This window comes from Camellia sinensis, chromosome 3, assembly GCF_055761805.1.
Source record: "Camellia sinensis isolate YWXY chromosome 3, ASM5576180v1, whole genome shotgun sequence".
NCBI classification, from domain to species: Eukaryota; Viridiplantae; Streptophyta; class Magnoliopsida; order Ericales; family Theaceae; genus Camellia; species Camellia sinensis.
Genome location: NC_138963.1, coordinates 24928651 through 24943895, shown reverse-complemented (window position 1 = coordinate 24943895; position 15245 = coordinate 24928651). Strand labels below are relative to the sequence as shown.

Below are 15245 nucleotides of genomic sequence, written 5' to 3'. Positions count from 1 at the left end.
CTAACGAGGAAAATTCAGTGGAAAACTATGACATAGAATCTGACCCAAGTGAAGAAGTGGAGATGCCTATAGAAGACTATGAATCCATAGAATCCGACCCAAGTGAAGAAGTGGAAATGCCTATAGAAGACTATGAATCTAAGCCTGAGCTTGACCCTGAACCTGATCCTGAACTTGAGCCTGAACCTGAGTCTGAAGAAGTTGAAAAAGTTGTACCAATATACAACCCCCCGGAGGTTATTGTGATTGAGTCAGACACTGAGGATGAGTCTATGGAAGGCAATACCGAGGGGAACCCTGGAGATATAGGAGCCACGTTTGAGGGTTGGGATGTGCAAAACGGGTTGCAAATTGGCTCTTTTGTATATGTCAGACTTTATCCCCTCGGAGGTTGTGCTTGGAAAAATGAGAGTTGGGTGGGTACCTATATCGGACCTATCCAGATTCTAAGACAAGAGACTCCCTGGGTATATCAACTAGGCCCCTTTCCGGACGGTTTCACCGAAAGAGTGGGCGACCTTTTTGACTTTTGGAGCCTTCAGTATATCATGCCCGACCCAAGCAGAATTGTGAGGAGAGATGGGTTAGTGGACTTCAGGGACTGGAGGATCTATCGGGAGGAGCCGGTGATGCTACTAGGGCATCGTGTGTGCGAAATTGCTATCTTCGTGAGGGTGTTGTGGCGATTCATGGGACTTTTCCAAGCCACATGGGAGCCGGAAGTCCTTGTGTGGAGAGACTTTCCTTGGCTATTTTAAGGGGTCATAACGGAATTATAAACTAGGCTAACCGATTGTTTTGTATGCTCACATGTAAAATTGCCTAGTTTAGAATTGTGAGTGTAGGAGTTAACTCGGATTGTAGGGGCTATCTTTTGCTCGTAGTATGTTATTTAATCTTTTATATGTTTTACTTGTATTTTGCTAATTGTAACTTATCTAATCTAATTAATGAAGTTTTTTTTTTTTACTATCCTTGCACATAAATATAGCAACTTATAATAATAATAAATAAATAAATAAATAAATAAATCACAAGAAAATCCCATCATGCAGAATGGCTGGACGAACAAGAAATAATAACAACGGTAATGGTGATGGAGTGGCTGATGGCGATGTCGCTAGAATTATACGCGCGATTGCTGAAGGGGTAGGCAATATACCACCCCGAAACCAAGATCAAAACAAATCGGAAATGATAGCAAAATTTGAAAAGCTACGTCCCCACAAATTCCTTGGTGGACTGAACCCCCATGAAGCTGAAGCTTGGTTAAGGCAAATTAAGAAGTTGCCAGTTACCTCCGACATTCGAAATGAACAAGATAAAGTGACCATGGCGGCATTTCAAATGGAAGGGGAAGCGGATCATTGGTGGGAAATGATCAAGAGTACTCGACAAGTAGAGACATTAACTTGGAGACAATTCGAAGACCTGTTCATGGAAAAGTATTTTTCTAACTCGCTAAGACAAGAAATGATTCAAGAGTTCCTCCAACTGAAACAAGGAAAAATGTCAGTCGCTCAATATGCGAACCGTTTTGAAGCTCTTTCACGGTACGCTTCAGCTATAGTAGCAAATGAAGAGGATAAGGTTAGGCGATTTGAATGGGGCTTAGACACAGACATTAGAGGAAGATTGATCGCAGTGCAACTCTCCACCTATGCCCAGATGGTGGATCGAGCTTTAATTGTGGAACAAGAGTTAGCAGATTCTGAACGCATTCGAAATCAGCGATCAAGGAACAACAACCAACCACGCGGAGGAGGCCCAGTCCGCAACACCAGAAACCATCATGTGCCAGCACCCTATGCCGGAGGAATGCAACAGCAACAAAGGCAGAATCGAGGAAACCAGCAAGGAGGAAACTTTGTAAATGAGTGGAAAGGAAGATGTTTCAGATGTGGTCAACAGGGGCATCGTCGAAGTGAGTGTCCTCAAGGTGGGGAGTATTTTATGGATCTGCGAGGGGCACAACAATACAACAGATGCCAACCTGGGCAAGGTTCTAAGCCTACTCAAAATACTCAGACCAACAAGGGGCAGCCACAAGCCTCTAGGAATGCAGGCCGACCAAGAACACAACCACAAGGAGCTGGAAATGGGAAGAAACCAGGGGAGACTAACCAACAAGCAGTAGGGAGAATGTATTCTCTCCAAGAAGAAGAAGAGGTTGATAACCCATCAGTGATTCAAGGTATGTTAATCCTTATGAATTCTTGGGTTAAAGTATTGTTTGATTCTGGAGCTTCGCATTCTTTTATATCCACTGCATGTGTGACAAGTTTGGGTCTAAAGCCAGAGACGCTAGGGATAGCTATGAGTGTCGCTTCACCCTTAGGAGGTCAAACCCGAGTAAATCTAGTATGCAAATCTTGTGAGCTAGAAATCTCCGGTTCACATTTGATCTGTGATCTAAGAGTTATGGATATGTCTGATTTTGACGTCATCCTAGGAATGGACTGGTTATTAGTTCATCAAGCCATTATTGATTGTTACTGTAAGACAGTGACAGCATCCTCCCTTAACGGCACGAAAGTTCAATTTAAAGGGGATAGACAAGATTCTCTAACTCCAACGTGTCGCAAGTCCCGATGGCATGATCAACTAACCAGATGGTTGGCGGGCCTAATTTTGGAAGACGAAAATCGAGAGGATCCAGGATTACTCCATGTGGTGTGCGAGTACGTTGACGTTTTCCCTGATGAATGGTCGGGATTACCCCCAAAACGAGACGTAGATTTCACGATTGAGCTTCAACCTGGGACTTCGCCGATTTCAATAGCACCACATCGTATGGCGCCAGCTGAGCTTCGAGAATTGAAGGAGCAGTTGCAAGAACTGTTGAATAAAAAGTTCATCAGACCAAGTACGTCTCCTTGGGGAGCGCCAGCATTATTCGCGAAGAAGAAGGATGAAACCTTAAGATTGTGCATCGATTATCGACAACTAAATCGAGCCACCATTAAAAATCGATATCCTTTACCCAGAATTGATGACTTGTTCGATCAATTAAGAGGTTCAAAATGTTTTTCCAAAATTGACCTTAGGTCGGGATATCACCAACTTCGTGTCAGAGGAGAAGATATACCCAAAACTGCGTTTCGAACCCGTTATGGCCACTATGAGTTTGTGGTAATGCCATTTGGTTTGACAAATGCTCCTAGGGTATTCATGAGTTTAATGAACAAAATTTTTACCCCCTATTTAGACCAATTTGTGGTAGTATTCATTGATGATATTTTGATATACTCACGATCGGAGGAAGACCACGAGCAACATCTGAGAACCGTTTTGCAAATTCTAAGAGAAAACCAATTGTATGCTAAAGCTAGCAAATGTGAATTTTGGTTGAAGGAAGTAAAGTTCTTAGGTCATGTTGTGTCCGAATCAGGGATATCAGTGGATCCTGCTAAAGTAGAAGCAGTAATAGGGTGGAAACAACCTAAGAATACATTTGAGATTCGTAGTTTCTTGGGATTAGCAGGTTATTATAGGAGATTCATTCAGGATTTCTACAAATTAGCCAAGCCAATGACACGCCTAACGCAAAAAGGAGTAAAGTTTGAATGGAACGAAGCGTGTGAGCAATCATTTCAAGAACTCAAGAAGAGACTGACAAGCGCTCCAATATTAATCATACCCAAATGCGACGTTGGGTACACTGTTTACTGTGATGCCTCTAAAGAAGGGTTAGATAGCGTGTTAATGCAAAACGGGAAGGTAGTGGCTTACAGATCAAGACAATTGAAGAATCATGAGAAAAATTATCCTACTCATGATCTGGAGTTGGCAGCTGTGGTCTATGCACTTAAGACTTGGCGACATTACCTTTATGGCGAAAAATTTGAGATATTTACTGATCACAAAAGCTTGAAGTACTTGTTCACACAAAGAGATTTGAACATGAAACAGAGACGCTGGATGAAGTACCTTGAAGATTACCAATTCACCATATCTTATCATCCCGGGAAGGCTAATGTTGTAGCAGATGCACTAAGTCGAAAAACAAGAGAGATTGTAGCCAGCATATCAATTAAAAAATGGGAAATGGTAAGCACTATGAATGAGTTTAAGTTACAACCAGAGACTCAGAATGGGAAGGGTAGGTTGTTTACAATAGTTACAACACCCCAACTTCTTACCAAAGTGTTGGAAGCCCAAAGATTTGATCAGGAGACCGACTTCATCAAGGCCCGATTAGTGACCGAGGAATCTTCACCGGATTGGACACTCCATCAAGATGGTAGTTTAAGGTATTTAGGTAGAATTTTTGTGCCAAACATCGAACAATTAAGAGACGAAGTACTTAAAGAATTTTACCATTCAATTTTTGCGATTCATCCGGGAGGAAACAAGATGTACCAGGATCTTAAGCGACAGTATTGGTGGAGTGGAATGAAGAAGGACGTTGCTCAATTCGTATCTAAGTGCTTGACGTGTCAGCAAGTGAAGACAGAACATCAAAAGCCGGCAGGGAAACTCCAACCTTTACCAATACCTAAGTGGAAATGGGAACACATAACAATGGATTTTGTAACAGGATTACCCCGGTCGCCGCAAGGCCATGATGCCATTTGGGTGGTGGTTGATCGATTAACTAAGACAGCACATTTCCTACCAATAGGACCAGCAGGCACACTCGAATCTTTAAGCCGATTATTTATTCGAGAAATCATTAGATTGCATGGAGTACCAGTCTCAATAGTGTCAGATCGTGATTCTCGTTTTACGTCACAGTTCTGGCAAAGTCTGCAAAGGGCCTTGGGTACAAAGTTGTGTTTTAGTACAGCTTTTCACCCTCAAACTGACGGTCAATCAGAAAGAACAATTCAGACTTTAGAAGACATGCTTCGAGCTTGTGTGATGGACTTTAAAGGTAATTGGGAGAAACACTTACCACTAGTCGAATTCTCTTACAATAAAAGTTTTCAAGTAAGTATTGGTATGGCACCGTATGAAGCTTTGTACGGACGGCCTTGCCGATCACCAATATGTTGGACAGAAGTCGGAGAGGCACCTCTTTTAGGGCCAGAATTAGTTCAAGAAACTACCGAGAAGGTGAAACTAATTAGACAGAGGCTCGAGACCGCTCAGAGTAGGCAGAAAAGCTATGCAGATAAAAGAAGAAGACCTTTAGCATTTAAAGTTGGAGATCATGTGTTTCTGAAAATACAGCCTCGTCGAGGAGTTGTTCGTTTCGGAAAGAAGGGAAAGTTGTCACCTCGCTTCATTGGACCTTTCGAAATTTTGGACAAAATAGGAGAAGTGGCGTACCGTTTGGCTCTACCGCCTCAACTGGCTGGAGTACATAATGTTTTCCACGTCTCTATGCTACGGAAATACGAGCCACACCCTTCTCACATCATCAATTGGGAGGAGATTAATCTTGATGAAGACGTGACAATTAAAGAAAAGCCTGTCAAGATTTTAGATCATCCCGAGAAGAAATTACGAGGTAAAACTATACCATTGGTTCGAGTTCTCTGGAGACATTGTGGGACGGAAGAGTCAACGTGGGAGCGAGAAGATATGATACGTGTCAATTATCCTCAACTTTTCGAATCTAAAGGTACGAATTAATTTCGAGGGCGAAATTCTTTTTAGGAGGGTAGATTGTGAAAACCCATATTTAAATTATTCTTGAAAGAAAATAAATAAATAAATTAATTAATTAGTTTTAAATTAACCAAATCCTATCACTAACAAAGAATAATAATTTTGTGGGTGTTCAATATTTGTTGTTTATAAATTATTTTAATTAGGATTCAATATAATAATTATTCTTACTAAATACCTTAGATAAAAATCTTAGTGTATCAATTTTCAGAACCCATACAAATACACACACACACACACACAAAAATAAATAATAATTGGGGCGTCACAGATTTAAATGTGAAAAATTTGTTTGATGAATGAATTTTGAAAAGAATTTTGAATTTAGTAGGAAATTTTTGATGTGTCATATGATATTTGATACAAAAACTTACAACTCATAACCAAACACACAACTCAAAATTGTATTAAAGCTCGTAAAAAAAATTTTAAAATTCGGCAAATATTTTTTGTTGAATATATAAAAATTAACATGTGTCAATTGCAAAACAAAAAAAAAAATGCATTGTTCCGGTCAACCAGCCAAACGACTGGTGGGACGACCGATTAATCCAAATTTTTCCGCCTTCGATCGAGTTTTCAAAAATGAATGTGAAATTAATTTTTGAAAGTTACAAACAAACACCACGTGAGAACATTAAACTAGAACTAAAGTTCCAAAACTCAAACAAACAGAGCCTATATATTTTGTGATGGGCAGTCCAAATTAGGGGTGAGCATGGTCTGGATTGGACCGGATTGGGGTAAAATCAGGACCATTCCATTATCTACGGTTCCTGAAAAATTGGAACCAATCCAATCCATTTAAATCGTGAAACCAATTCGAACCAATCCATTTAATCACGGATTAGATCGGTTTAGGATCACGAATTTACATAATTAAATAATAAAATATATATATATAACACTTTAATTTCCTAAAAATATAAATATAGCACCATATTAGTTTCACAATAACAACACGTCTTTTTATAATAATGACATACTGTTCTAGAATTTAAACAATCATAAGAAAACTGGTTCCACCATAAGTATTTAGACCATTACAAATTAACACTAAAAACTAGCAAACAAAAGTAATAAAAGAAGATACTACGCGAATTTAGGTTTGGATTTGAGTTTTATATGAAATAAGAGAAGATACTATGCATGAAGGTGTATAATAAAAATGTAAATTATTTGTATACGGTCCGGATCAGTTTCAATCCGGAACCGTGGGTTTCAATCCAGAACCAATCCGTAAACTACGGATTTTTAATTTTTCAATCCGGAACCGAACCACGAATTTAAAAAACCAATCCAAACCTATTGGATTGGACTGGACTGGATCAGATTACTGATTTTACGGATTCTTGCTCAGCCCTAGTCCAAATTGCAAAAAGAGGAATTTGGAGAAAAATTTTAGAAATTTTGTTTGGTTTGTAATTTTTTTTTAAAAAATTTCAAAATCACTTTCTTTCTCCTACACATCAATCAATCACTTTTTCTCTCTCCTCTCTCATTTTCAATCACTTTTTCTCTCACATACATCTACTCAATTACAACAAAATATCAAATCATCTTAAACTCCCAAACTCCAAAACTATTTTCAAAATATACAACCAAACAAACTATAAAAATTTCTAAATTCTCTTTCCAAAATATTTTTTTGAAAACTTATCTCTCAAAATCAAACCAAACAATCTTTGCTAAGATAATTTCAGGGTGTTTTGAAAAAATGGTTACAAGTTGGATTTTGTCTTTTAATCAAGCATTTTTAAAAAGTCATTTGGGAAGTTGATAAAAATCTATTTTTTGACTTTTTGACTTAATATATGTTTATGCTGTCACATCATAATAAAATGACCAAAATATCCTCACCCATTTTAAAAATATAACTAAACATCATGAAGGATATAACTGTAATTTCACATATAACTTTTACCTATCTTCTCAAATGGTTTGATGGCAAAAAAGTATTTTGACTTTTTTGGCCCGAGCTGCAAAACGCAACTTTTTTTCTTTTGTTCCCAAATAGAGCCTTCATTATTTTATATTTTTAAAAATTTTAATGTCTACTCTCTTTTTTTCAATAAATTTTCGGTTGAATATCTTATACAAAAAATATTTTTATTCAATATACCTTGTGATACATTTAATTCAACTCAACTATTGATAAAGTGAATAGATCTTTTCTTTTTCTTTTTTAATCTCTCTTTTAATCCAAAGTTGTAGTTGTAATATGTATCCTCTACTGCTTTTGTTATGAAATATATGAAATAAATCAAAGTTTGAATTTTTATGGTGAGAGAGAAAATAACAGGAGGACCACTGGCATTGAATAGTCGGAACTATTATTAATGAAAATTTATGAATTGAAAAAAAAAAAAAAAAACCGTAGGTTAAGAAAAATATATAAATAAATCTGATTTAATGGTTGCATTTCATCAGCTAAAACTAGATGCATGACACTTGCAATGTACGTAAGTGCACATTTCCCTCAAATTGAAGCAATGTCAAATCTTTGTTTTGCTAATAAAGTTAGGGCAAAATTACATATACCCCTCGAGGTTTAGCAAAATTACAGATACCTTCCCTGAAGTTTGAAAAATTACAGATACCCCCTTAAAGGTTATATTTGCATAACAAATTAGGAGGCAAATTGTTATGAAAATATAAACTTCAAGAGACAATTTGTTATGAAAATATAAACATCAGGGAGTATCTGTAATTTCTGAAACCTGAAGGAGATATCTGTAATTTAGCTAAACCTCAAAGAAGGTATATGTAATTTGCCTAAAAAATTATTGTGGAAAAGATATTTTAGACCTTTGCTTATTATATTACTAAAAAAATAAAAATTAAGGGTATCATTAAAAATTTGATCATTATAAATTTTAAATTTTAGTCTGGTATTTGGTTGTAATAAATATTAAAGCGAAAGAGGGCGGATAAGAAAAAAAAAGAAATGCTTACAACTTTATCACCACCATTCTGCATCAATCAAATGTGTATATTATTCACAACAAAACCAGACTATGAATATACCCATGCACACATCGAGGAAAAAGCATTCAACACTAAATCTTGTATAAATTTTTTTAAAAAAAAAATTATTTTTATAAATTCAAAATTCAAACACAATCTAAAGTCTATGCAAGACATAATCCATCAACAACTTACCACAAAATGATGAAATTGTTATAAATTCAAATTTGTTACCCCTCTTATCCCTCCCATATTATTTATAATGCCATGGTATTACTAATTTCCATAACCCACAAAAAATCATATCAAAGAATCAAGCATACCCAAAGATTAATTACGAGACAAGGAACAAAATTTACACTCTTTTGTCTAATAAAGTAAAACAGATTTCTTTCAAACTCTTTAATAATGCAGCTACTCAAAGAAGAAGAAAAAAAAAGAAAAGAAAGACAAGAAGATATGTTCAAATGCTTCTGCCAGGTATTATTTCATAAATATCATTCATTTCTTTTCCTTTCTCGCCACGCGATCCAAATAGAGCCTTAAAAGAGTTATTTATAACACCAACTCCAAATAAAGCATAAAACAAGCAGTAGAAGCCAAATGATTTCTAGCTACAAGAAGAGGACAATAACTAACTCAAATTAATGCACAGCATATCCACACAACAGGATACCACTCAAATAACTTGATCATGTTAGAAGAAGCTTGTTGTGGCTTTTTAGATCTGATATAATTTTTTTTAGTAAGTAGCATTTTATTACCGAAAGAAACAACAAGCTATTGATTAGTGATAACCCTCAGCTCCTCCATCGTAATCCTCCAAGCACAAAGATGAACAAAACAAGAAACAAGACAGGTTGGAAAGATGAAGAACAAACAAATAGTAACCAAGTACCAACACAAGGCATGCTACTCATCAGGATTTGTGTCCTTTCCCAAGCAACTATCCCAGAACACAAAATCAGAGTGACTAAAAAATAAGCAATTGCGAGATTTTGCAATGTATAAGCTGCTACTCAGCTTTTGACATAATGCAGTGTATAAATAAATGAACATAGTGCATAAAAAAATGACAATATTTGGGGTATTTTGAGAATGGCAAATCTGGATAAGCAAACTCACACTGCAAAAACAGGAATCTAGAGGTTCCAAATCAGCCATTAAGTGTTGATGAGTGTGAATATAAAGTTGTTCAATATAATTCCCCGTCATAAAAGCCACAATGAAATCTGTAAATTACCATAAAAGGTGAAACTGTAACAAACAAATTATGTCAGAATTTCTGGCAAGTCATCAAGGGTAGGAATGGCAACGGGGCGGGGCGGGGCCGGGGATCACACTCCCCGTCCCCGATCCCCGATGGTGAAAATACCCCGGCCCCGGTCCCGATCCCCGACGGGGAACTTATCTCCGTCACCGCCCCCGCCCCTAACGGGGATCGGGTTTCCCCGACCCCGTAAATTCCCCGGCCGAAAAAAAAAAAAAAAAAGAGAGAGAGCAAACACAGCAGCTATCATCATCATCAACATCAACACATTCTACAAATTCATCATCATCAACATCAACAACAACAAAATATATATCTATATCTATATCTATATCACGATCTTGAGAACCAGTGTGTATAAACATATATATGTGTGTGTGTGTGTGTGTATATATATATATTATCTCAAAACCGTGGCTATAGATCTGGAGACGAAGCAGAAATGTTCATCGCTATTCAGATCTGGAAGGAGCCTTCTGTCGCCGATCTCTCTCTAGATTTCTCTGTCGCGGCTTCGATCTGAAGGTGGTCATTCATCTCAAGCTGCTCATTCATCTCTCTGAGATGAGAGAGAGGGAGAGAGTGTGTTTAGAACTTGAGAGTAGAGAGAGAGTGAGAGTTGAGAACTGATGCTAGATATTAGATAGAATAGATATATTAGATATTAGATATATAGCCTTCTGCTATAGCTTTCTAGTCAAAATATATATATAATAGTCTAAACATATATAATAAAGCTCAAACATATATATATACATACGAGATTGTCGGGGACGGTCGGGGCGGGGCCGGGCCGGGGCCGGGGTTGGGAATCTATCACCGTCCCCGGCCCGAAAATTATCGGGGATTTAATTTTTAATACCATCCCCGGCCCTATGGGGATAATATTCGGGGAAAACCCGTTCTAATCGGGGTCGGGGGGTCGGGTCCCCGTCGGGCCGGGTTCAAATTGCCATCCCTAATCAAGGGCAAGTTATATCAAAGGCCACTGAATTTCATTGTCACAAAGCAGTCTGGTCATAAATGAAACGTTAATCAAGAAACTAAATATTCCGCCAGTCTTATTTCTTAGTAAAGCACTCCATTCACCAAGCAACTGCAAGGCAGGTACCAAATTTGAAATAAATCCATCTCCAGCCCAACTACTTTGCACCAGACTACCTAAACATTTCATCATAGGAAACCATTTAGAAAGAAAGCAATCCAAGCTTCGGAAGTTCTCACTCTAATGGTCTATAAAAATCCTCAAGGCAGAAAAACATTTACAAAACGCACATAAACAACTAAAAAACTCAAAACTCTTCTTTACAGTGAAATCAAAATGAATAAACATGGTTAGAAAATATTGATGAGTCGGGATTCTAAGGACGCCTAAATGGATAACTAAGTTGAATGCTCCATCCTACCTATTTGCATGCAATTGTCCAGTAACAAATATGTACCCAAGGGGGCAATGGGTTTCCTAAAAAGACGAACATCGAAATGAAGTGCAGTACCAATGTGTCATGTGAACACCTAAATTGATCTGCATCAATTATCAAGCAGCATTTCATTCCACAGATGTTGCACCCTTTCTGCCTCGCTTTGTTGCAGAAGTAGAAGTTTTACGCGGTGTAGAAGATGAGTAATTAAGGCGGTAACTGACTAGTGAAGGCCCAAAAATGCTGAATTTTCCAGTACTGCTGAAAGCTGTTTCAGCATCAGAACGCCTCTTGAAGACCACTTTAGCACGTTTGCTCTTCTTCATGACCTCGGTGACTGATTCATTCAAAGGTCCATAGCGGCTGAATATCTCATTAAGAATTGATTCGGAAGGAACAGACTCCAAGTCAGTGAAGTTCAGAATTAGTGTGGTTGGAGTCTCCTCTTCCTCGCATTTCTCATCCATGTCACCTGCTGATTTTCCCTCCAATTGACAACCCACAACAGCAGTTTCATGTTTAGAATCCAATTGTATACCTAACTCAAGAGCTGCTTCTGGTTCAACAGTGGGGGAACTCGTTTTGTTTGGGACCTCAGGTTCAAATAGTACTTGCTCTTCTTCAGTGTTGCTTTGAACAATCATGTCAGTCCAATAAGAGTCTTCCATAACCTCAACCCCAGACGTTTCTGTAGTTTCCGATTTAGATAATTTTTTCCTAATATGCTTGCCAGACACTTTCTCGGTTGATTTTTTGTGTTCTTGTGAAATGGAATTCTCTAGGCACAATGAATTCCTGAAATTGGAGAAAAAACTAACACTAGAAAGCAACAAGTTGTTTTTCATTGGATCTCTGGCAGACACAGAGAGTTGTGAGAGCATCTCATCCGGAGGAGGGTACTCCACTTGAATGGCCTCTTTTCTTTTGGATTTCTCAGAACTAGTCCTGGAAGATCTTTTGTTTCTTCCATTTTCACCTACAGTTTTTTTAGAATTATCCTTGAGAATTGGAGTTGACACAGCTAGTTGGCATGCAACCTTACGTATGCTTTCTCCAACTCTAAAAAACTGCTTTTTTGTCATTGGTGACAGAGAAGTTTTCCTATTTTTCACCGTTGAGTCATCAGATTCTGAATCACCAGCCTTACGTTTCTTAATAGAAGACAAAGAAGTCAACTTCCTGCCAGCTTTCCCCTCGGATTCAGCATCGCCTTTTGAAAATTTTGAGTGGCTCCTAGACATCAAGTCAGACACGCGTCTCTCTTTTTTTTTCGGCAGAGTCACACCATCACCAGAGATTTCCTTACGCTTCCAACAAGGAGTATCTTGAATAACCAACTTTCCTTTTCCCAACGGAACTTGCTCATTGCCCGTGGGAACACGAATTGCATCCTCAGTCACTACCTCAGAATACTTTTCCTCCCCTGTTACAGGAATGTCAGCACCATCCTCCAACAACCCACCAAGCATTTTGAACTCAGGCAGCTGTTCAAAACCCTTCCAACGATTGAAGGCCAACAACTGGGCTTGTGCTATGACAAATTCCAATCTGTGAGTTCCACCATATGGAGATTGTGCTAAAGCTTTCAAATATTGGACAAGGTTCACATGCATAAAGGAATCCATGCTTGAATATTCATCCCTGCCATCTCTTCTACTTGATTCTTCACGAATACCAGCATTAACAATAATTTGCGTTTTGATCCTATCATATACCTCCTCTGGCAAACATGAACAAGCAAGCCCAAACTCCACCCGTCTCGAAACCTCTTCCAAAGCACAATCCACAGCATGACAAAAAGCTTCCGAATTGCTCTGCTTCACCATTCGAGAGAAATGTGTTTCAAATGGCTTTATCCGTGATGCTTCGTTCCAAGCAAATGTCTGGTCCCCGAAATATGCTATCAAAAACCCATCCTTCTTGCAATATTTCCTTGCCTTTTCTGATGCATCATAAGGATCAAAGATCTGCCCAGGCCACCACGGATGGCTCCTTACTTTACCCCATACCAGATCAGACACATGAAATTCACCTTTTTCAGTCCAGCACTCTTTCACTTGAGACTCCAGTTTCAAAGCTGCCTGTTTAACAATTTTCTTCTCAATGTCTTGTGGCTGTTGAATATCCTCCATCTGTGCTGTAATTACTACACCTTGGTTTCCATTTGAACCAAACCCATTAATATGGGGAGCTGTATCCAATGAACAAGGCAATAAACCCATGTCACCTTTAACCTCGGTTCCTTCACTGTCTATCCTGCTACCAGATTTCAAATCCCCATCTGCTGTTATCAAATGCAAACTTCCAGCCACTTGTTGACCAACCCATTCTGAACCCATAAAAGAATCAGGTTTACACTCATCAAGCGAAGACCCATAAGCATTAACATAAGGAACTTTATCATCCGATAAATGAGCCAGCATACCCATGTCACCTTTAACCTCAATTCCCTCATTGTCTATCCCGCTACCAGACTTCAAGTCCCCATCTTCCATTACCAACTGCGAACTTCCATCAAGTTGCTGACCAGCCGATTCTGAACACATAGAATAATCAGGTATACAATCATCAAGCAAGGACCCAGAAGCTAGGTCCAAATTCACTGCAACATCAGTTCCCATGCTCAATTTCTCCTCAACAGGCTGCAAACCAGCACTCCGATCCTCTCCTCCCCCTCCGCAATGCGATACCACTACTTTATAAACTTTCCCTCCTACCTCGTCTATCGCAGAACTACCCTCTCCACTTCTATCTACAATTGATTCCCCCGAAAATGCACTAAAATTCTTCTCAATAGCTTCATTTTTATCAGAACACAATGAATCCCCATCACATACATCACTATTCGGAACATCACCCTTCAAATCCGAACCAACCTTATCATCATCTACCTCAATTTCACCTTGGCCCGACGTAACATCCATTTTCGCATCATTATCTCTATCTAAATCTCTCATTTCTGCCTCCGTACTGATCACTCTATCTACATACCCTAAACCCTTAACCAAACCCAACGGGCAGTCCGTTAGGGTTTGGGCAGCTGAAACGGCGGCTCTAACCGTTGATTCAGATTTGTTGACCTCGTCGTTCTGTTGAACGACGTCGGAGTTGAGGTCTATGTTGTCGAATTTCACAGGCATTAAGAAACCCTAAACAAATACCATAAATACACATATATTATTTCCACATATACAGACCTATATGTATATATATGTATGTGTGTGTGTATGTATGCTAATGAATTTAATATAAAAAAAACATACCATTGAAGAGAGAGAGAGCATGCATACCTGGTCTGAAGCTTTGAATGCTTGATATCTTTGAGGAGTTTGTGTGTGTGAGAGAGAGAGAGAGAGAGAGAGAAAATGGGTGGTGAAGAGGGTTAGGCTAGGGTGAAAAGTGCGTTCTGGTTTTGGTGCCAAGAGGTTTGGAGTAGAGTTGGAGGAGATAGCAAAAGGAAAAGGTCATGCACCCAAATAATGTATTAAATTTATTATCAAATTTTTTATATGGTAACGAGACATAAATTCATATAATTCAAATTTTTTATATGGTAACGAGACATAAATTCATATAATTCAAATTTTTTATATGGTAACGAGACATAAATTCATATGAATTATATGGCTTAGTTTGACAGGTGAGTTGACTTTCTAATTTTTTTTTAAGAGGGGTGATTCATCCTATTAATTTTTGGATCACTAATAATTTTAATGAGCTTAAAAGAAAAAAAAAAAACAAACTCAAGCCAAAATATCACATCATTTTGGTGGAGACCACTGTGCCACATTATTAATGATGCTCTAGAGCTCCCAATTTAGTGCTCTAAAACATTATTTTTTTTTAATTTAGAGTTAAAATGTTTGATTTAAGAAAGATTTTTAATTTTTGTGACTTTTTTTAATTTGTTTTGTGAAAAAAAATATATAATAATTATGAGTTAGATATAATATTTCATTTTATTATGATTA

At 38.0% G+C, this 15245-nt stretch overlaps 2 protein-coding genes across 2 annotated transcripts; one reads left to right on the top strand and one right to left on the bottom strand.

Moving 5' to 3' along the window:
- Window positions 1–1056: 1056 nt before the first annotated feature.
- On the top strand, window positions 1057–5260 carry LOC145821377 (uncharacterized). Its single transcript, XM_082917888.1, has 4 exons — window positions 1057–2866; window positions 3485–3720; window positions 3913–4742; window positions 5176–5260. Exons 1-4 carry the CDS (start codon window positions 1057–1059, stop codon window positions 5258–5260), a joined length of 2961 nt encoding a protein of 986 aa, XP_082774014.1.
- A 5624-nt stretch (window positions 5261–10884) lies between these two features.
- LOC114310781 (PWWP domain-containing protein 5) lies at window positions 10885–14762 on the bottom strand. The gene is made up of 2 exons (XM_082919323.1): window positions 14565–14762; window positions 10885–14423 (listed from the first exon to the last, which is right to left on the bottom strand). Exon 2 carries the CDS (start codon window positions 14412–14414, stop codon window positions 11403–11405), a length of 3012 nt encoding a protein of 1003 aa, XP_082775449.1. The 5' UTR covers window positions 14415–14423; window positions 14565–14762; the 3' UTR covers window positions 10885–11402.
- Between the last annotated feature and the right edge of the window lie 483 nt (window positions 14763–15245).